This window comes from Schistocerca cancellata, chromosome 3, assembly GCF_023864275.1.
Source record: "Schistocerca cancellata isolate TAMUIC-IGC-003103 chromosome 3, iqSchCanc2.1, whole genome shotgun sequence".
In the NCBI taxonomy this organism is placed as follows: domain Eukaryota; kingdom Metazoa; phylum Arthropoda; class Insecta; order Orthoptera; family Acrididae; genus Schistocerca; species Schistocerca cancellata.
Window position 1 is genome coordinate 778,701,561 of NC_064628.1, and position 24,024 is coordinate 778,725,584.

Genomic DNA, 24,024 nt, shown 5'->3' on the forward strand with positions numbered 1-24,024 from the left:
TCTGGCTTCCATTACAACCTCACTGTCAGAAATGCCTCTCTGGTGCCTTCACCATTCTTAAAGATGGACCGATCGTCATCCAACAGATCCTCAATTTTCTTTTCCATTCTTCTACATAATACTCTTGTCAGCAACTTGGATGCATGAGCTGTTAAGCTGAATGTGCGACAATACTCGCACTTATCGGCTCTTGATACCTTCGGAATTATGTGGATGATGGTTTACCGAGAGTCTGACGGTATATCGCCAGTCTCATAAATTCTACACACCAGCGTGAGTATTTGTTGTTCTTTTTTTGTCATTTCTTCTAAAGACTTTAGAAATTACAATAGAATGTTATCTATCCCTTCTGCCTTACTTGATCTCTTTTCAATCCTGATTCTAATACTGTACTCCTAACTCTTTCCTGTCGTCTCCTGTTTCTTCTTCTATTATCTCAACTCTTCCCCCTCGTAGAGGACTTCAAAGTACACTTTCCACCTATCTGCTCTCTCTTCTGCATTTAACTGTAGAATTCCCATTCCACTCTTAATGTTACCACATTTGCTTTTAATTTCACAGAAGGTTATTTTGACCTTGGGCAACGGCCTTGCTGCAGTGGATACACCAGCTCCCGTCCGATCACGCTGTCGGGCGTGGCCGGCGCTTGGATGGGTGACCGTCCTGCCGCCATGCGCTGTTGCCATTTTTCGGGATGCACTCAGCCTCGTGATGCCAATTGAGGAGCTACTCGACCGAATAGTAGCGGCTCCAGTCAAAGACAACCTTCAAGAAGACCGGGAGAGAGGTGCGCTGACTACACGCCCGTCCTATCCGCATCCTCAGCTGAGGATGACACGGCGGTCGGATGGTCCCGATGGGCCACTTGTGGCCTGAAGATGGAGTGCTTTATTTTGACCTTCCTATATACTTTTTCGATTTCTTCACATTTTCCATGCAACTATTTATGATGTACCTTTTGCATTTCTTGCTTTTATGTTTTCCTTTTCTTCAAAGACAAAGAGAAAATGTGAAAAGTTGTATTAGTCATTATTCAAAGTACTACTGCAATATATAGAAAACCAAGAAGCCCATATGTGTGCCAGTCACTGTGGCCGAGCGGTTCTAGGCGCTTCAGTCCGGAAACGCACTGCTGCTATGGTCGCAGGTTCCAATCCTGCCCCGGGCATGGATGTGTGTGATGCCCTTAGGTTAGTTAGGTTTAAGTAGTTCTAAGTCTAGGGGACTGATGACCTCAGATGTTAAGTCCCATAGTGCTTAAAGCCATTTGAACCCACATGTGTACTTCGGAGTTATCACGAAGATCCGATTACATCAATATGAAGGACACGGTCAAGATTTTGTAGGTGGAGATGGTGATCGGATTTAGTACTATTAATTGGTAAGCATAAATCTAGAACAAGAGAAAGACTATTTCGTTTATATGGAACTAATATGAAAAGATTTTTTATCCATGTACAGGCATAGCTCAGCTTATTGTATTAGTCTGACATGGCAGAAAATTTCATAAGAGATATTCCAATTTCAGGTCACCTCTTTTTTATTTTATTTTCTGCCATCAATTACTTTCATTATTTCCATATATCTAAATTTTATTTTTTATTATATTATACATTTGACCTGAGCTTCTTTGTGCTGCCTTTTACTTCGTTCCTAAGTAACTTATTTCTGTATTCCTGAATTTCCCTGAACGTTTTCGTTCTTCCTTCTTTCGTGGATCAAACGAAGTATTTTGTTGTCCATGGTTTGTTAACAGTTACTTTCCTTGTACCTACGGTTTTGTTTCCAACTTCTGTGAGTGCCCTTTTCCGATATATCCATTCCTCTTCAACTAAACTACCTACTTAACCATTCATTATTGCAGTATCTATAGCCTCAGAAAACATTTTGTCGAGTCTCTTCATTCCTTAGTACTTCAGTATCCTACTTGCTTCAAATGGCTCTAAGTACTATGGGACTTAACATCAGAGGTCATCAGTCCCCTAGACTTAGAACTACTTAAACCTAACTAGCCTAAGGACATCACACACATCCATACCTGAGGCAGGATTCGAACCTGCGACCGTAGCAGCCGCGTGGTTCCGGACTGAAATATCCTACTTCTTTGGTCATTGATTCTTCCTGACTAGTCTCTTAAACTTCAATCTACTCTTCATCAGTACTAAATTGTGATCTGAGTCTATAACCGCTCCTGAGTATGCATTACAATCCAATATCTGCTTTCGGTATTTCTGCCTGACAGTGATGTAATATAACTGAAATCTTACCGTGTATTCCGGCCCTTCCTTGGTGCAATAAAGGAATTGTACAGCATCCGAGCGGATTCTGCCTAACTCTGGCCCATCAACCTCCACCGCAGAATACGCATACCCTCTGCAGGTGGTTTCAGAAGTGCCGATGTAGGCAGCGTAGGTGGTTCGACTTCTGAAGCCAAATAATTAGCAATATGGACATTCTACACCGCCGGAAATAAAAATGCTATACCCCCAAGGACTTGGTTCAGTGACACCAGGATTAACATATGCAGAATAAGGGCTGTAGTATTAGTGATTCATCTTTCACGCTCATCAGCCGTCAGAGTCCGCCCCGATAGCTGAGTCGTCAGCGTGACGGATTGCCGTCCTACGGACCCGGGTTCGATTCCCGGCTGGACGGAGATTTTCTCCGCTCAGGGACTGGATGTTGTGTTGTCTTCATCTTCATTTCATCCCCATCCGGCGCGCAGGTCGTCCAAAGTGGCGTCGAATGTAATAGGACCTGCACCAAGGCGGCCGGACCTGCCCACAAGGGGCCTGCCAGCCAATGGCGCCAAACGCTCATTTCCATTTCCGTCAGCCGTCAGACAGGGCTCTGGAGGCATATCTGAGCACCATGTGTTTCGGCTCTGCAGGCAGTATTTGTGCTGAGTTGAGAGGTGAGCAGTGTGTGTAACATTCACTTTAGGTGACATCCAAGCCCCGTCGACGAGTACGTACTCCAGTTGAACAATTTCAGCCAATTTCAGGCGTTATGGGTCTGTGGGTAGCTTGTTGGGCTTATTGACGTATTGCTGCACACGTAGGGTGCAATGTATCGGTGGTGTGTCGCAGCTTTCAGCAATGGTCTGTGGAACATTCCCACATAGACTAGCTTCTGGACGTCCGTGTAGTATAGACAGACATCAAGATCCATGCGTTGTGAGAACAGCAGTAGCTGACCCAACAACATCCAGAGAATAAATCGGGGCACACATTGCACCCGATGTGTCATGAAGGACCATTGGGAACTGTGTGGTTGCAGCTGGACTAAGATCACTTGTGCCTCTGGCCAGGCTACCGCCGACACCATGACACTGCCAACCACGGCTACTCCGTGGTCATAGAAGAAAGGAGATTGTAATAGTACGCTGTTGTCTTCAGTAACGATAGTAGGTTCTCCCTGTATGCGAGTGGTGGACATACACGTGTTCAGTGTGAGAGGCTAATTCCGAGTGCATTAGTCCTCGACACACGAGTCCCAATCCAGGCTTTGTGGCGTGTAGGGGTCATCCGTAACAGCTGTCGTTTATACAGGATATGGTACAAATGGCTCTGAGCACTATGGGACTTAACTTCTAAGGTCATCAGTCCCCTAGAACTTAGAACTACATAAACCTAAATAACTTAAGGACATCACACACATCCATGCCCGAGGCAGGATTCGAACCTGCGACCGTAGCGGTCACGCGGTTCCAGACTGTAGCGCCTAGAACCGTTCGGCCACCCCGACCGTCTGTGCAGGATAAAGCAACCAGTTCCCACTACACTGCATAGGTTGTACCGTCGTTTCTTCAACAGGAAGGCGATGTGATTTTTCAGCAGGACAGTGCTTGTCTACATACGGCTGCTGCGACGTAACGAGCTCTTCATGGTGTACAACAACTGCCCTATTCAGCAAGATCACCAGATATCTCGTCAGTTTAACACGTATGGAACTTGGTGAAGCTGGAACTTACTCGTTCCTCAGAGCCTGCAAGAACCATTGATGAATTGCAATAAAACGTTCAAGGTGATTGGGACAATCTGTAGCAAAATGGAATACTGCACGTTCACTATCGTCATGCGAGAATACTCGTCTGCGTTGCTACAAGAGATTTGGGGAGGGGGGGGGGCGAGGGGAAGGGAGGGTAAACTGTGTGCTGATGCGACTGTTTCGGCACCCTTTGCTCTGACGTGTTTGTTTCGTTTGTCCTGAATTTGTTATCATATGTTCCTATAATCGCGAACTACCTGCCACATCACTTATCAATAAAACAGCGCGTGTGATTAGCCGAGCGGTCTCAGACGCTGCAGTCATGGACTGTGCGGCTGGTCCCGGCGGAGGTTCGAGTCCTCCCTCGGGCATGGGTGTGTGTGTTTGTTCTTAGGATAATTTAGGTTAAGTAGTGTGTAAGCTTAGGGACTGATGACCTTAGCAGTTAAGTTCCATAAGATTTCACACACATTGGAACATTTGAATAAAACAGCGTAGCCGTTGAGGATGTTGCATTTTTTCTCATTTTGCGGCAGTGTATGCCCAATCTGGGGACCTTACTTGTGTTGTTCCTCTATTTGTCCTCTTCCCAATTTTTAATTATGTGGGGTGTATATTCGGATGTGTTACTTTCGGAGAGTGGAAAAGGGCCAAGGGATGTACCAATGACACCAAGTGCGTGTACACAGTGTAACATACTAGTTCATGTGGCCCCGTCTACCGAATCACATAACGTCGTATGCAGGGCATGCTAGCAAAGAGGGGATTCCGCTGGAAAGTTGAGGGAGAATGCTTGGTTGAGACGTGGAAGTCCGTGGTATCAGTGAAGGTTGGGCAAATGAAAATAGCAGGCGACTGAAGGGATAGTTTGTTGTAAATAGTGCTGTTAAATGAATTAGGAATTTAAGAGTTCTCCAAGGGTTTAAGATACTAGAAATGTGGTTTGACGTCCTCCGAGTGCCTGAGTCGTATGTAGAGCTTTCCTCTTCCTGTCTATTTCTGTAACACACTTATTCTTCTTGTTCTGTTTTCTAGTGAGGTAGTTTTAAAGCGTGGTGCAACGCTGACAGAGTACAACATAAATCAGTGTTTCAACAGTATCTTACGGTTTGGGTTTTTGTCTTTACATCACTGGCTCAAAGCAGAGTACGAAGGGCCCGCATCTTGTGGTCGTGCGGTAGCGTTCTCGCTTCCCAAGCCCGGGTTCCCGGGTTCGATTCCCGGCGGGGTCAGGGATTTTCTCTGCCTCGTGATGGCTGGGTGTTGTGTGCTGTCCTTAGGTTAGTTAGGTTTAAGTAGTTCTGAGTTCTAGGGGACTGATGACCATAGATGTTAAGTCCCATAGTGCTCAGAGCCATTTTTAGAGTACGAAGGCACTGAGATACAACAATGAGAAATGGATCATTAGCTGCGACGTCATCGTTATGTGGCTCCAGCTCCCTCGAAGTTTTGTGGGCATGATAGAAGAAAATCTGCCTAAGATAACTTTCCGAATGCCATAACAGGAGAATGTACTAGGCATCAGGGAGTTATAAAAAGAACAGAATTATGGACTATTATAGAGTTTATAGCGTAAGGTGGTAGGTAGTAAAGCACCCTTGGTTAACTAAATACATCAGTAGTACTGGAGGACCTACGAACCAAGATACGCACGACATGTCTCTCGGGGATGGGAGGTGAAGTTTACGGTATAAGCGATGGTTCAAATGGCTCTGAGCACTATGGGACTTAACATCTGAGGTCATCAGTCCGCTAGACTTAGAACTACTTAAACCTAACTAACCTAAGGACATCACACACATCCATGCCCGAGGCAGGATTCGAGCCTGCGACCGTAGTGGTCGCGCGGTTCCAGACTGTAGCGCCTAGGACCGCTCAGCCACCCCGGCCGGCGGATAATTAGTAGCCCAGAATAACCACATACTGCTAACTGATGTCAATAATGTTTGCGTAATTGTAGGCTTATTAATGTTGATCTCATATGCAACAATTTGTAATTGCATTGAGTAATTAAATATTTCAATTGAATAAGAATGGTTTTAGTATCATAGTTTCTTCCTCGCAAATAACTGATGAGGCAACCCAACAGTTAATGAATAACGACAGTACATTCCTAAACTGTGGTCTTGCTTTGATGGTGTTTTTCCTTGTAGAATAGATATTATTAAGAACATTCCCAAGAGGAAGGAGATTCATACAATTATTTTATTTTGGGCAGCTGATGGCCATCTGCAAGTGAGCGATCTTTCATTGCCAATGTGTTTTATGCTGTTATTTTGCCTACATGGCGCAATATTAAATACAATGTGTTCAGTTGGCAAGTGTGGCAGGCAGCTTGGATTTACCACTGCCGAATAGGGATGAGCAAATTATAAATATCGATATATATTTTGTATCGATTTACGTAAAAGCGGTCGATATAACACAGACAAAACAATCGATATTTTGAAATAGCGATGTTTTCGGTCCATCCCTACACGAGAGAAGTCTCTGGAGCGAAACACTTGTGTTATGCGTTCTGCAAATGAAATATTGTACTTACACTTCAGTCTAGAACTGCGCAACCGCTACGGTCGCAGGTTCGAATCCTGCCTCGGGCATGGATGTGTGTGATGTCCTTAGGTTAGTTAGGTTTAAGTAGTTCTGAGTTCTAGGGGACTGATGACCTCATATGTTAAGTCCCATAGTGCTCAGAGCCATTTGAACCATTTGAACTTACCATAAACAGACAACAAGAGTCAATTTTCCATCAAATACCACAGCAACAGTGTGTGTGACTTTCGTGCTGAGTCTACGTTACTTTTACACTGCGTCTGTCGTTTCTTGATCCAGGCACTTATGGGATAAAGAGAGCACAAATTCTGCCTCATAGTTGGAGCAGGGAGTGGTAATTTCCACTGTTCTCATACAACGCTGACACCAAACGTGTTCTTTTTGCACCATTTATCTATAATTTGCATTGTTAGAAATGACACACGGAATCAACAAACTTTCAACAGTATGCAGTACAGATACATTCACGTACAAATGTGGTGTTCACTTTTGTTACTGAATGTGAAATTAAATTAATCCCATTGTAAGACATTTACTGTTAGGTTGCCATGATTGGTAGTAGCGGGAATTGGCATGAAATCTGCCTATGAGAATTATAGTGCCCACAAGTCAAGAAAAGACAGACAATAAAATATCACTTTCGATACACAATATTTAATGTTAATTAATCGATATATCGATAATTAAGAGCTGGCGGTACTGATCAATATACACTCCTGGAAATTGAAATAAGAACACCGTCAATTCATTGTCCCAGGAAGGGGAAACTTTATTGACACATTCCTGGGGTCAGATACATCACATGATCACACTGACAGAACCACAGGCACATAGACACAGGCAACAGAGCATGCACAATGTCGGCACTATTACAGTGTATATCCACCTTTCGCAGCAATGCAGGCTGCTATTCTCCCATGGAGACGATCGTAGAGATGCTGGATGTAGTCCTGTGGAACGGCTTGCCATGCCATTTCCACCTGGCGCCTCAGTTGGACCAGCGTTCGTGCTGGACGTGCAGACCGCGTGAGACGACGCTTCATCCAGTCCCAAACATGCTCAATGGGGGACAGATCCGGAGATCTTGCTGGCCAGGGTAGTTGACTTACACCTTCTAGAGCACGTTGGGTGGCACGGGATACATGTGGACGTGCATTGTCCTGTTGGAACAGCAAGTTCCCTTGCCGGTCTAGGAATGGTAGAACGATGGGTTCGATGACGGTTTGGACGTACCGTGCACTATTCAGTGTCCCCTCGACGATCACCAGTGGTGTACGGCCAGTGTAGGAGATCGCTCCCCACACCATGATGCCGGGTGCTGGCCCTGTGTGCCTCGGTCGTATGCAGTCCTGATTGTGGCGCTCACCTGCACGGCGCCAAACACGCATACGACCATCATTGGCACCAAGGCAGAAGCGACTCTCATCGCTGAAGACGACACGTCTCCATACGTCCCTCCATTCACGCCTGTCGCGACACCACTGGAGGCGGGCTGCACGATGTTGGGGCGTGAGCGGAAGACGGCCTAACGGTGTGCGGGACCGTAGCCCAGCTTCATGGAGACGGTTGCGAATGGTCCTCGCCGATACCCCAGGAGCAACAGTGTCCCTAATTTGCTGGGAAGTGGCGGTGCGGTCGCCTACGGCACTGCGTAGGATCCTACGGTCTTGGCGTGCATCCGTGCGTCGTTGCGGTCCGGTCCCAGGTCGACGGGCACGTGCACCTTCCGCCGACCACTGGCGACAACATCGATGTACTGTGGAGACCTCACGCCCCACGTGTTGAGCAATTCGGCGGTACGTCCACCCGGCCTCCCGCATGCCCACTATACGCCCTCGCTCAAAGTCCGTCAACTGCACATACGGTTCACGTCCACGCTGTCGCGGCATGCTACCAGTGTTAAAGACTGCGATGGAGCTCCGTATGCCACGGCAAACTGGCTGACACTGACGGCGGCGGTGCACAAATGCTGCGGAGCTAGCGCCATTAGACGGCCAACACCGCGGTTCCTGGTGTGTCCGCTGTGCCGTGCGTGTGATCATTGCTTGTACAGCCCTCTCGCAGTGTCCGGAGCAAGTATGGTGGGTCTGACACACCGGTGTCAATGTGTTCTTTTTTCCATTTCCAGGAGTGTAGTTATTAAAACATCGATGTTTCGGTAAGTCGATATTTACATCCCATCTCTACACTACAGCATTCATCCTCACCGAACAGGTAGCATACACTACAAATCTATAATCTACGGAATTTTCTTAGTGACTTGTCAGTATCTGAAACAGATGCCAGCGCTGGTGTGAGCGACGTACCCGAGCAGCCGGTGGTGGGAGTACAAGGTGTTGGCAGCGTCGGTGTCGTGGCACACCTCGATGGCGGGGAGCCAGCGGCGGGAGACGTTGAAGCCCAGCTCGAAGACGTGCAACTTGCCCTCCGGGCCGCAGCGGCGTCTCGTCATGTGGGCCACGGGCAAGGAGCGGCTCTCGCACCACAGGTCGCCCGCCGTAACTCGTTTGCCGGATACCTGCAAAGGCAGTCGCCTTCACAGCTGAACGCGTTACAGATCATGGAAACGCAGAACCATGAAGCAGCGTACCGACAAAGCTCGAAGTTTGAACGGCTTTGCCAACTCACAAGGGAACCTCCCCATCGCACCCCCCTCAGATTTAGTTATAAGTTGGCACAGTAGATAGGCCTTGAAAAACTGAACACAGATCAATCGAGAAAACAGGAAGAAGTTGTGTCGAACTATGAAAAAAATGAGCAAAATATACAAACTGAGGAGTCCATGTGCGAGATAAGCAACATCAAGGATACTGTGAGCTCAGGCGCGACGTGGTCCCGTGGTTAGCGTGAGCAACTGCGGCCCGAGAGGCCCTTCGTTCAAGCCTTCCCACAAGTTAAATATTTAATTTTTTATTTTCAGACAATCATTATCTGTCCGTCCGATGCGAGGTAACTGCGCCGTAGTATGGGGACGCTACACCTAAACAAACATTGAAACAAAACATATGTTTTAATAGAGCACAGGGAAAATTGTGCGACTGTGAAACTGTTTCATTTATTTGTTGCAGTTTATGTGACAAACTCTTATGTTTTCATCACTTTTTTGGGAGTGATTATCACATCCACAAGAAAACCTAAATCGGGCAAGGTATAAGAATCATTTTACCCATTCGCCAAATGTACAAGTTAGGTGGGTCGACAAAATATTCCTGTCATGTGACGCACATGCTGTCACCAGTGTCGTATAGAATATATCAGACGTGTTTTCCTGTGGAGGAATCGGTTGACCTATGACCTTGCGATCAAATGTTTTCGGTTCCCATTGGAGAGGCACGTCCTTTCGTCTACTAATCGCACGGTTTTGCTGTGCGATCGCAAAACGCAGACACTAAACTTACTACAGTGAACAGAGACGTCAATGAACGAACGGATCATAACTTTGCGAAAATAAAGAAAGAAAATATTTCACTCGGGGGGTAGACTTGAACCAAGGACCTCTCATTCCGCAGCTGCTCACGCTAACCACGGGACCACGGCGCCCCTGCTCTCTTTCTCTGTCCTTGATGTTGCCTATCTTGCGCATGGACTACTCAGTTTGTCTATTTTGCTTATTTTTTCATAGTTCCACACAACTTCTTCCTGTTTTCTCGATTGATCTGTGTTCAGTTTTTCGAGGCCTATCCACTGTGCCAACTTATAACTAAATCTGAGGGGGGTGCGATGGGGAGGTTCCCTTGTCAGATACAAATCGTCACATTCTATCCTAACCTAAACCTCCACCTAAAGCAATCCATTATAGTGACATTAAGCTGTTCACCTGACTCTCGAGGTAACCACTCTTCCAGAAATTCGTAACTTCTTCAATAATTTCAAAAAATACATATCTCGTTTTCACTCCACCGACTCTTCGACATGTACTCAGTCGCTAACTACAAATTCGCTAACGCCAACGTCAAACAATTGTCAACATTGGCACACAGTGCTAGAATCTCCACACAGCAAGTCACGGTTAGACAAAACTAGCACAGAAATGAAAATTACGGTAGCAGGGTACGCACCAGTACTTACCAGTAGCAGATTATTATCCCTTATACGTTGACGTCCAAGAAGTCAAGGCTGTCTATGAACTATTAAAACAAATGTCCTAATACTTCAAAACCAAACATGAAATCAAATTAACGAAAGAAAAGTAACTGCAAAAATTAAAATAAAAAAACTAAAAATGCACCTAATTCTAAAACATAAACTTATCTCTCTTTCTTTGGCACATACATCCTCCCAGACGTGCTCATCTAAATGACTCTGTAGTACTGAAATTATCCTTTTTTCCCTCCAAGTAACACTTTTTGTTGCCCCCCCCCAATACCCTTCAATTGCTTTTGTACATGCTCCTGTTTTTCTGTCCCTAAATTCAACGCAATGATTCACAGCCAAATGCATGTACCAAATTTCGTTTAATCCCTTACAATCAACCCACTCACCTGATGTGGTTGGCCCATCTGCTATATAACTTTTTACTAACTGAAAAATATTACAAGCTGTCCTGTTATCAATTAGCTTAAAATCATGTCTCCAGAAGAGTGATTCCCTGAAACAACTGCCCCCCACACCCATGGTCCAACAATATCATGCTCCCTCTCACCAATTTTTAACGGTCTGTTTATGTCTCATGAGCAGCAAACTAAAAACGAGATCTTAAACAAGAAAACGAAGAAAGTAATAAAATTCTTTTCATACAAAGCCCTGATTTCTTAAACCACGTTTCTCTAGGAGTAGGCCGCTACACACGATCTTTTCCACAGCGCCACATGTAAAAATGGCTCATGCGTTTTTTCGAAACCTTGCACAATGTCATGTCATTGCCACAAACACTACACTTAACAATAACAAGCAGTTAAACTGTACTGTCTGGTAAAACTGATGACATTCATTGGTTCCCTCAATTCATCAGCAAATCTCACGATAGTGAAACGAAATGATGAGTATGTTGTTCCCCCTGTCCCACTATTTTCCACGTCTTCAAAATCAGGAGCAGAACTTGGTCCCGCACTTGCCTCCATACATCGCGATGCTACTAATACTTAAAGCAGTTTCAAAGATTAACTAATTACTTTCTGTATGAACCAACGACATTGGGTCGATAGAATGTAAGGTTACAGCCAGATTCAGTTCAAAATACGCACCAAAACGTCACGTCATAGCAGCCACTACGTCACAGGTCAAAGCCGACGGCTAGTGAGAACGGTCCTCTAGACCCGTAAACGGACATAGTCCACTTTGAGTAAACTGTTGCTGCTGTCCATTGCATTAAATATAACATTTGCTGGGTCTAGTGAAGCAGGGGATACAACCCGTCGGCTTTGACCAAAGACGTCATACATTACTTATAGATAATAATGTCTTCACTTTCAGCCATAGATAATAAAACAGTTCTGGTGTTCCGGATAAGCGCTATCATTGTACATTAAAATAACTGAGTGTGATTGCAAAAGAGGTCGCTACATATTGCTCAAAATATTCTTCGTGTGCGTTTATTTAAATAATTGGTTGTTTGCAATTCATTCGGTACTTAATTTCCTTCTTAGTGATTTTGCGATAATTTGGACTATTAGTTTCTTATTTCAGGACAATTTTTAGTATCTCATTTTCGTTTGTAGGTATGGATTTATCTGTTCCGATGAATCTGGATGATTTGAGAGAGGCTATGAACGTAGACATGTTGGCCACGATTTGTTTTTTAAGAATGTGTGTTCTCGTTGCCGAGTATGTTCTGTGTCGTAAGTGCGGCGAACATATGCGCCTCACAAGTGTATCTCCTCGCCGTACTCACGACTTATTCGTATGGCGTTGCAGCAAAGATCGGTTGTGGCAGTCCGTGGTTCGAAAAATCTAAGCTCGCCTTGAGAGACGTTATGAAAATCACGTACTGTTGGTGTTTGAGATATCGTGTGTGGCTGTGTGTCTACATCTACATACATACTCCGCAATCCACCATACGGTGCGTGGCGGAGGGTACCTCGTACCACAACTAGCATCTTCTCTCCCTGTTCCACTCCCAAACAGAACGAGGGAAAATGAACCGAAGATGACTATCCGCCTTCCCCACAACTGCCATTACATGCTTGTCCCACTTCATATCGCCCTGCAATATTACGCCCAAGTATTTAATCGACGTGACTGTGTCAAGCGCTACACTAATAATGGAGTATTCAAACATTAGGGGAATCTTTCTCCTATTCATCTGCATTAATTTACATTTATCTATATTTAGAGTTAGCTGCCATTCTTTACACCAATCACAAATCCTGTCCAAGTCATCTTGTATCCTCCTACAGTCACTCAACGACGACACCTTCCAGTACATGAATGTCGTGTGAGTAAGCGTACAGTTGTGGATTGGTACTCTTTTTGTAGGGAAATTTGTGGGGAATACAATAAATGTAGGGGGCCGTTGGGGGGGGGGGGGGGGGGGATCGTTTGTTATGGTCGAAATCGACGAGTCGCATTTTGGCAAAAGGAAGTACAACAGGGGGGAGCCTCCGGTGGGATTACGGGTTTTGAGGGCTGTAGTTTCAGGTCAAGAGTGTGACGATGTAGTGTTTAAAGTAGTACCCAATCGAAGGAAGGAAGTTCTGGTCAGTTTAACTGAAGATCACGTTGCAGGGGTTTCCATTGTAATTTCAGATGGTTTTTCTTCATCTAGGGATTTAGGAGAAAGGGTTTATCAGCATCTCGTAATTAATCACAATATTGAATTCAGATCATTATCCACAGGGGCTTGCACAAATAGCATAGAGGGTTATTGGTCAGCTGTGAAATCTCTAGTAGGGAAGTGGAAACCCGGATTTCCACACTTCAAAGTCCCTTCCCAAACATATTGCCCGTTTATATGTTTTGTTAAACGTGTTGGGCCGGCCGCTGTGGCCGAGCGGTTCTAGGCGCTTCAGTTCGGAACCACGCGGTTGCTACTGTCGCAGGTTCGAATCCTCCCTCGGACATGGATGTGTGTGACGTCCTTAGGTTGGTTAGGTTTACGTAGTTCTAAGTCTAGAGGACTGATGACCTCAGATGTTAAGTCCCATAGTGCTTAGAGCCATTTGAAAACGTGTTGGGCAAATGTACCGTCCGAAATATGTTAGCTAATTTCGCATTAGGATTGGGGGGGGGGGGGGAGAGGGGTGAATGTGTGTGTGTGTGTGTGTGTGTGTGTGTGTACGTGTATTTTAGGCGAGTTTCGGTTCTTATAAGAAGTTCCCGTGAGGTAAGTTCAGTTTTCCATTTTTTTTTCTTTTACTGCATTTGACTATTTTGACGTATTTCTTTGTTGTATTACACCATTACGTATGTTTTCGTATACTCCAGTACGTAATAGCTGTCGTTCTTCTTTTGTTTCCCAGCACTAGTATTAATACGATTTTTTCGAGTCTGTACTAGCAATATTAACGGCGAAACGCCCGACACTACTAAAATTTGTATCCCGTCCTTCAGTTGACCTTTACACTGACACTACCTATTCGTAAAGAACGACATGTGTAACATTAATGAGATTTACCAATACATGTCAACTGGAGAGCAGGTTACAAATATTGTTTATAGCTATGTAGCTCAACTAATGAATGGGGTACTATTGTCACTGCTGTGATCAAAACTTTAACTTTCAGTCGATACTCTTAGCATCGATGGCGAAAAAAAACTACCCCACAGTGAAGCACAGGATACAAATTGTATATGTCTCGTCTTGCTGCCCCTTCGCGTAGTTCAACTGAGGTACAGGTGTAAGTAGGCTGTTTATGTTTTCTTATTGGCAACGTTACGTAGCGCTCTGTATGAAAATCACTGGCTGTGCTGTGTGCAGTCTGTGGCTAGTTTGCATTGTTGTCTGCCATTGTAGTGTTGGGCAGCTGGATGTTAACAGCGTGTAGCGTTGCACAGTTGGAGGTGAGCCGCCAGCAGTGGTGGATGTGGGGAGAGAAATGGCGGAGATTTGAAATTTGTAAGACTGGATGGCATATATATTATGATTATTAAGTAAATACATTGTTTGTTCTCTATTAAAATCTTTCATTTGCTAACTATGCCTATCAGTAGTTAGTGCCTTCAGTAGCTTGAATCTTTTATTTAGCTGGCAGTAGTGGCGATTGCTGTATTGCAGTAGTTCGAGTAACCAAGATTTTTGTGAGGTAAGCGATTTGTGAAATGCATAGGTTAATGTTAGTCAGGGCCATTCTTTTGTAGGGATTTTTGAAAGTCAGATTGCTGTCGTAAATATTTCCGTAAAAAAAAAGGTTAAGTGACCACCTGCAGGTAATGCGTCGTGGGCACCCAGCTGTGTCAGACACCTGGAGAAAAAGCCATTAGTGTGTTCCTTTTCAGAGGCACAGGTAGAAAAAGAAAAGGGAGGCCATTATCCTCGCTATTGTCATTCCTTTGTAGCAAGTATCGCAAATACGACACGCTCAAACTTGAAAACATATGATTATACTGTGGAGCTCTTAATTTATGATATTTACTAAAATGCCTAATGAAACGATGAGAAACATTTCACGGCTATTGTCTTGCTAGTTGAGAGAAATGCCATGTGGCTCGCTTTATGTATTTATTTACTCATTTTGTTTAATATCTGGTTTCCAGCTGTGTTGCAGCATTAGTTTTATAAAATAAAATAAAATGCATTTGCTAATGTGAACACTTTCTGTCAACAGATCTATTAAATAATTATTTTATGATCCACATTCTTCGAAAAAGGAGCTCTTGGAATGGAAAGAACAATAAGAAGGGACTGATAACAATAACTGCATATATAATTTTCTTTTCAAGTACTTGGTAATTTCTTTTGTAGAATAATTTGTGGTGCACCACTTTAATTACATAGCCATTAAGATGTGATTATACATTTCCTTTATCTGCATTGTTGTCTTTAGTGTACTATTTTTTCTGCTTGAGCTTTGTCATGCTTAGGTATAAGTTATAGCATTTACTGCTGTTGTTTGCCAGGCATAGTGTTACTGAATTTGACTTTGTGTTACTCTGCTAAGCCAGTTTACTACTGATTTATTTTTCTTGTTTGCTGCTCATTGCCTTATATTAGTTGTAATATTGTTGCTTACTTTGCCAATTTGAATTTTTTTGTCATTGCTGTTTGCGTTAATTGTTTTGTGTTGCTGCATTACCTCGTCCCTTAGTTTAGCATCTGAGCTCAGTAGATTTAAGTTAGCTTAAGAGGGGGTAGCCTATAAGAGAATGAGTTGCGATGAATTTGAAGAAATGCACTGAGAGGTTATACGAGAAAAATACAGAAAGCATGCTTGGATAGGATTTTTTTGGCTGGAGCAAATATCGAAATAAGACGAAAGATCTATGGAATGAAGTTTTGGGTTGGACTGCAGTACCAAATGTTACACTGAAAACAAACCCTGTCCTTTCCTTTTGTGTTATCCCACTATGTGTTTGTGTACCCTTGTGTATTTGTTTTCTTTCTGTCTCTGTGTAGTTTCATAGAATTTTTCTTCTTCTAATACTCAGCTACATGAACTATGATGAGGAATACTGTTATCCTCAAATATAATTTGCATTAATAATATGTTGTTTACTTTGTAAAGATGTTTAGACATTATTTATTCTGTTTTGTTTTAATGCTCATGTGTAAAGTTGATGTTTCAAAAGTTATTCTGATCTTTTATGTATGTACTCATGTCATAATTCCTGTAACACTGATGTATATGTTATTTCGATTCTTTTGTAAAGCTTGTACTACAAATGTTATCTGTATTGTTATGTTTTTAATGATGTATTTTGTACCTTGTAATTGTATTCTTATGATATAAAATTGTAATTGACACCAGTTCATCATATTATTGACTTGTAAGTTCCATTTCACTGCACACGTTTCTGTTGGTCATAGTATATGGACAATATGTGAGAAGCAGGGATTGTTAGTGTTTGCACATGTGTTAATAATTCAGCAAGGGACTGGATAACAGCATTGCTGGTTCTAAGGACAATTCCAAAAAGTTTGTGAGTGCACAAGTGGTGGTTATGGACTTGCTATATTATCCGCAAGACTCTTCAATGGTGATCGTGCACCTGCACAGTCACAACAGATGACTGCTGGCCATCTCTACAAGGACTACGGTGGGTCTGCATCTTTGATGACCCACTAATACCATTATTTCTACAAGGACTACAGTGGGTCTACACCTTTGCTGACTCACCAATACTATTATTTCTACAAGGACTGCAGTGGGTCTGCACCTCTGGTGGCCCACCAATACCACAATCTCTACCAGGACTACAGTGGGTCTACTCTGTGATGACCTACCTGCCAATATTCATCAACTTCGACTGACTCTGCGGTGGGTTTGCTCTGTTGTGGCCCATTACCTGTCTGCATGTCAAGAGTCAGCACTGTCTTTCCCTTGGAAGGACAACACTACGTCTTCAAGACTGCATGGTAATCCACTACTTCTGTGTGCAATTTCTTTTACTAATGAGACTTTGTGAAAAAAACTGTAATTACTATTATGATGAATGATCAGGACTATCTTTATGGACTGTGAGAAAATTTTAGCTTTTGACCAACATTGTATCAATAAGTGTGTGCATTTGATATCTTTGTTAAAGTAATTATGAAAAATTTTATCAAATCATTATTGGCCACTGCCCAAAACAATTTGTAAAATTTTTTGTGGGGAGCATGGGGGCTATGTAAGTAGGCTGTTTATGTTTTCTTATTGGCAGCGTTACGTAGCGCTCTGTATGAAAATCACTGGCTGTGCTGTGTGCAGTCTGTGGCTAGTTTGCATTGTTGTCTGCCATTGTAGTGTTGGGCAGCTGGATGTTAACAGCGTGTAGCGTTGCGCAGTTGGAGGTGAGCCGCCAGCAGTGGTGGATGTGGGGAGAGAAATGGCGGAGATTTGAAATTTGTAAGACTGGATGGCATATATATTATGATTATTAAGTAAATACATTGTTTGTTCTCTATTAAAATCTTTCATTTGCTAACTATGCCTATCAGTAGTTAGTGCCTTCAGTAGTTTGAATCTTTTATTTAGCTGGCAGTAGTGGCGATTGCTGTATTGCAGTAGTTCGAGTAACCAAGATTTTTGTGAGGTAAGCGATTTGTAAAACGCATAGGTTAATGTTAGTCAGGGCCATTCTTTTGTAGGGATTCTTGAAAGTCAGATTGCGTTGCGCTAAAAATATTGTGTGTCAGTTTAAGGACAGTCATGTATAATTTTTGTAAGGGGACGTTTCACAGGTTGCAAATGTAACGTACGTCGATTTTCAGACTTTCGTTAGCAGTGTACATATATATAGGTCAACGGAAGTATGAGATACGAATATTATGTACGTAGCTCCTTCTGCCATCGGTAGTACTACTATCTATGTAAGAACTGACTATTCGTGGTAGCGGAGGCGAAAGAAACAACACACGTAAAATTTGTATCCCGTGCTTCAGTTAACCTATATAGTTTAACTGAACAACAGGATATTAATGCTAACGAAAACGAAGAAATCGACGTACGCTTAACTTGTATCCCACACTGCAGTTAACCAATACAGTTCTAATGAGGTTCGAGATACAACCCATATATATGTGACGTGAGGTATTCTATGCTAACAATATATCCATCCATTTTTCCCCTTCATTTTCCACAAAAATAATACGACACAAACACGCGATATCCTTAACGTGAAAATACTACTTGCCTTGATATATGTCAACTATATTTTTCGTCTCTCGTATTCCTTTGTTTCTGAACAGCCTTGTCAGCTCTTTCATGTGTGTAATAAATGCTCTCTGGCCAATTCTGGCGTCATTGGTCAAAGCCGATGTGTTGTAATCCCTGCTTCACTAGACACCATTTGTTCAACGATCTGACGTTGCGCTTATATTATAATACATTTTTGCCATTTTGACAGTCGTAGAACTTCATGCTTCGACCATAGATACTAGTAGACTGGCCTTGCAGTGCAGAAGCTATAGGGCTGGTGTGGCTCCAACATAAACCACGTGACTGTTGGCAAAACGTGGCGGGATTTCAAATGAGCCGTCTGCCATCCTGTGTTTGTATCGTATTTTACCCACATTTCTCAATTGACTGCCAAACGCTTCCAACAAAAATTACTTTTTTATTTGCGAAAAATTATGTCAGAACTACATTTGACCTGGATTTGTTCACAGTACCACTTATAAAATCTAAAAAATATATCGAAGGCCCCTCTGGTGGGCAGTGGGACTAAATTACTATAAACTATCAGTTAAAGTAAAATGTCGTTAAAATTCTTTTAAACAGTAAGAGTGGGCTCGTGTCAAAACTTTAAATATTGGATTCGCCGCGTTTTGAGCTCTAGTTACTTATAAAAGAAAATGGGAAATGGGAATTATGTCAACTATAGGTCCCAAAATTGTCGACTGGGAGCAGGTCCATTTTAGAGTATTAATTTTAGGTGCACTTCAAAGATTCAGTTTGATGAAAAATATTATTTAAAGGCAAGAAAACATTTTATTAGCTTTGTAATTACACCCTGGATACGAAAAACACATTTACTGTAAGAAAAAACACAGAAGTTACACACAAGCCAAGAATAAAGATATTGACAGCAGAGTCATGGAGCAGCACATAAATATAGACGTCAAGGAATTTTTTCTTTTCTTTTAACGCTTCCTCCAAAAGAAAAAATCATGAAATTATTGCTTTGTCTCTTGCATGCCAATTTCTGATCATAGAAAATTAAATCGAACTCGTTCAAGAGGTTTCGTCAAAATGTCTGCCAACTGGTTGTGTTCGTCATCAACGTAGATTGCCACATAAAGGCTATTTCCATTTTGTCTACGATAAAATAGGCATGGGTCTGCATCACTGTTTGAAAAACCAGCTTTCTTCATGAACTCAACAAAACGTTTGTTCCAGCAACGTGGCGCTTGCTTCAACCCATAAAGACCTTTTTTTAAGAAACATACTCGGCCTGTACCATCTTCGAAACCTTCTCATTTGACTGCAATATTTCTGAAAAACACTTTGGATCTTTGTATCTAAGTGCATCAACTTTTGTTGCCATACAAAATTCACCACTTTCCATCCAGGTTGGTTTTCTTCATTGTCTTTTATTCTTCTGTTTCTCTTCATTAGAAGATTCAGCAGCTTCTGCTTTTAGAAATTCTGTTAATTCTTTATTTTCTTCAGATTCACTCGACTCTTGACTTTCTGTAGAATCGAGAGTGCCAATTTTTTCTTGAGTTTGGCTTCCTCCAGAAGTGTACAGCCTAGGAGATTTACATTGGTCATCTTTAGATGAATTCGGAACATTAAATTCTTCCCGAGGGACTTCAAATTCAACATGATCACTATGTAAATCACAAACAATTTCTGGCTTAAATTTTACATCGTGACTCAACACCACTTTTCTTTTAGATGGAATCCAAACTCTGAACCCATCTTTGTCATTAACATATCCAACAAGTCGTCCAAAAACTGCCTTATCATCAAACTTGGAACGGAATTGTTTGTTAATGTGAACATAGCAGCCTGTGCCAAAAATTCTGAGATGATCAAGTCGTCCTACTGGTCGATTAAACCATAGTTCATAAGGGGTTTTATTTACAACTGATGATTTTCCAGTACGATTTATTAGGTAGACTGCTGTGTTACATGCCTCTGCCCACAACCCTTTAGGTAATTTACTCGGATTTAGCATTGACCGGGCAGCTTCAACAATGGTCCTATTTTCCCGTTCAGCCACACCATTTTGTTCAGGAGTGTAAGGAGGAGGAATCAGTAGCTCTATTCCCCTGTCTGCAAGCAGTTCACTGACATTCTTATTGTTAAATTCTTTGCCACCATCACATCTAAATTGTTTGACACATGTCCATTAGTTCGTGCTTCATTTAAAAACTGCTTAAGCACAGTACACACTTCACTTTTGTGTCTTAAAAAGAAAATTCGACGAAATTTACTAAAATCGTCTTTGAAACATACATAATAATGCTTGCCTCCAAAAGATTTCGTGCTCATTGGTCCATTTACATCCGCGTGGATTAATTCACCAGTACTGGTAGCGCGTGTTGTTCGTGTTTTGAATGGCAGCCTATGCATCTTTCCAACCGCACAGCCGTCACAAAATTCACTCTTGGCATCTTCCACATTAATGTTCATTCCTTTTAAAATATTCTTCACATGTTGTTTATTCTGATGACCAAACCTTTCATGGTACACTTGCAGTGTTTCGGATGAAGTCATCAAGCTCATACGATTCATTTTTGCATTTCTAACAACACGCATGTTCAACACATAAAGTCCATTTTTCACATAACCTGTCATAACAATATTGCCACTGACTTGTTTTCGAACACAGACATTATTATAACTAAAATTAGTACTGTAGCCTCTGCAGGCAATGGCTCTCACAGAGAACAGATTAGCACTTGCATCAGGGACGTACAAAACATTGTCCATTCTAGCATTATACCATTTATTGTTTCGTCGGATTTGGATGTAAACTGTTCCTTGACCGTACGCACACATTTTGACATCTTGTTTTCCCAATGATATTACTCGAGGAACATCAAATTCACTATACGAAACAAAATACTGTTTGTTGGGAGTGATATGATTTGTAGCGCCACTGTCGCAATACCATTTATTTGGGTCACTGTGATTACTGGTACACACACCCATAGCGTATGAAGTAAATGCAGCGTGTTCACTGTCTTGCTTCTTCTCTTTTCTTTTATTGCTGTCACGAGTGTTCTGTGGACACTCTGCTGCCCAGTGACCTAATTGTTTGCATTTATTACACGGAAACTTCTGTTTTAATTGTGACTTCGTCATCTTTACTTGCTTATTACTTGTTTGCCGTTTTCTTGTTTTAGAAACGACAAAAGCTGCACTTCCATTAACGTCTTGTTCACGTAGTTCAATAGTACAGAGTTTTTCAATCAATAAATTCAAGCTTTGCTTTTCTGTCGGTATCGTATCCCAGAGATCCTTAAAATTGTCGTAGTCTTTTCCCAGTGTAGACAAAATTCGACCATTTAAGATTCTTTCAGATAGCGTATTTTCTTCATGTTTTGCTAATTCATCGTTCAGGTCCACAAATAACTTTTGCAGTTTGGCCACATGCGCACTAATATCTTCCGATTCATCACGTTTAACACGGAAAAATGTTTCAATCAACATATTCAAACGCTGAGTACTGCTACGTTCAAATCGGGCGCGTAATTTGTCCCAGATTTCTTTAGCATTCTTGCACGTTAAGACGAGTTCTGCAACAGGTTTACTTAGCGCACTTGCTATAAGACTTGCTGCCTTTGCGTCGTCCTTGAGCCATTCCACATACGCTTCTTTTTGTTTACTTGTCGCATCTTGCGGCAACTCTACACGTTCACGTGTACCGTTAATAATATCTTCTAGTCCATATGAACGTAGCACCGTAGAAATATGCCATTTCCATTTGGCTCAGTCGTCAGGTCCTTCAAGCTTATCAATGCTGACCTTATAATCGCCGCTAGCAGTCATGTTTCTTTACAGACATACGCTCATTTCAAATATTGTTTTAATTAAACTGTGTTGTTTGCCTTTACACGTGTACTGGGCCCATAACCCGATGATAAATATTATTTAAAGGCAAGAAAACATTTTATTAGCTTTGTAATTACACCCTGGATACGAAAAACACATTCACTGTAAGAAAAAACACAGAAGTTACACACAAGCCAAGAATAAAGATATTGACAGAAGAGTCATGGAGCAGCACATAAATATAGACGTCAAGGAATTTTTTCTTTTCTTTTAACACAGTTCCTACTATTTTTACAAAAGTTTAAACTATCAGTTTAAAAAAAATGATATTTTAGATGAAAGGTGAGACTCTGAAGTTTCAGAAAATAATTTTGGAACCTACATTTATTTAATAGTATTAGAAGGTAGAAAAAAATGCTCTTCATGTGTCGACTATAGGTGCTCTTACCTTATTATAATCTCACTTGTATATACAAAAAGGCGCCTATGTGCAGATGGCTTAAAGTTTTTCCGTTTCAGGTCCTGTATCCAAAGCTGTCTTCGGTTTTCATCCTTAGAGAACCTCTGAGTAGGAACGAGAAACACTTATACTTACTTCTGTAACCGAATTATCACGGATACTTTCCAAAATGTAATATGAGTCTGACTTTACTGCCATCACTTTCAACACTTTAATTTACGTGATACTCTATTTCAAGTGTAAAAAACATATAAAAGTCACTTCAGCAGATTTTAATAAATGCATCTGCATTATTACAGAAACACACGTGAAATGTAATGCCATTTCCCCCGACAAAACGCTGAGTACAGCCATAAGCGCAACATGAAACAACCATGTTTTGCCAACATTCACGTGACTTTAGCCCAGAGATGTTGGAGCCACGAAAATGACGTCAGGGCCAGTCTATTACATTTATGGTCGAAGACTTCATGTCTAATAGCTAGTTCATCGCACAAAGATATTTATGTTGTTGAGTGTGATGTATCTATGGACCTGTTATTGATGTGTTTGTAATCTCTGGTGTTTTACTTATTCGTTATTCCTATATAAAATTTTGAAAAATGGAAAACACGGTGTTGAGAACAATGAAAACGCACTACAGATCCTGCACAAAATCCCAAAAGAGGAAAGCATGAGTATCTCGGAGGAATTCGAAATATACATACGTACTAAAGATTATCCTCACTTGAAAAAAACCGATTTACAGCACGCACAGTTTAAAAAATATTGAAATTTCATATAGGGATAATGGATAATAAAAATACTAAAGATTACAAACATATCAATAACAGTTACATAGATACACGAACCGCAACAACATAAAAATCTTTGAGTAAACAACTACCTTTCAAACTTTAATTTCTACGACTGTCAAAATAATAGAAAACGTATTATAATATACTTGCAACATCAAATCATCGAACAACTTTAAAATGTTACCGAAAAAATATTATATACAACAACTATGAACAGTAGCAATAGTTTCCTCAAAGTTGACCTACGTCCGTTTACAAATTCAAGATGTGAGTGCAAAATCAAGTGTAAAAAAATTATTAGTTACACATTATGTAACATGTAAATAAATGTGGCTGTTTGCAGGTGTACTGATGAAGGCAATAAAGCCGAAATAAGCTTATAAAAATAAAATGTCAAGCAGCATACTAATTCTCTGTGTAATTCAGACAATATCAGAAAGCTAGAAAATTTTAGTGGCTGAAAAAAAAATCACAAAGTAAGTCCTACCGTGTTCAATTTTAGGTCCACTTCTGTTCCTTATATATGTGAATGATCTCCCACTTAACATTCAACAAGCGAAATCGGTGCTTTTTACAGATGATACTAGTGTCATTATAAATTTCATTAGAGAGAAATCAGCAGAAGAGTTGGTAAATGATATTTCCCAAAGAACAATTGAATAGTTCTCTGAGAATGGATTCTCCATAAATTTTGAAAATACAT

At 41.7% G+C, this 24,024-nt stretch overlaps 2 protein-coding genes across 2 annotated transcripts in view; both read right to left on the reverse strand.

Annotated features, from left to right (window-relative positions):
- The window catches only part of LOC126176561 (uncharacterized), a 129,084-nt gene that overhangs the window by 51,148 nt on the left and 53,912 nt on the right, over positions 1 to 24,024 (reverse strand). Inside the window, exon 3 of the mRNA XM_049923720.1 lies at positions 8,850 to 9,061. Within this exon, the coding sequence (XP_049779677.1) occupies positions 8,850 to 9,061 (212 nt within the window). The remainder of the gene's footprint in view (positions 1 to 8,849; positions 9,062 to 24,024) is intronic.
- Positions 1 to 24,024, reverse strand: part of LOC126175825 (juvenile hormone epoxide hydrolase 1-like) — a 507,162-nt gene that overhangs the window by 39,012 nt on the left and 444,126 nt on the right. The window lies entirely within an intron of this gene.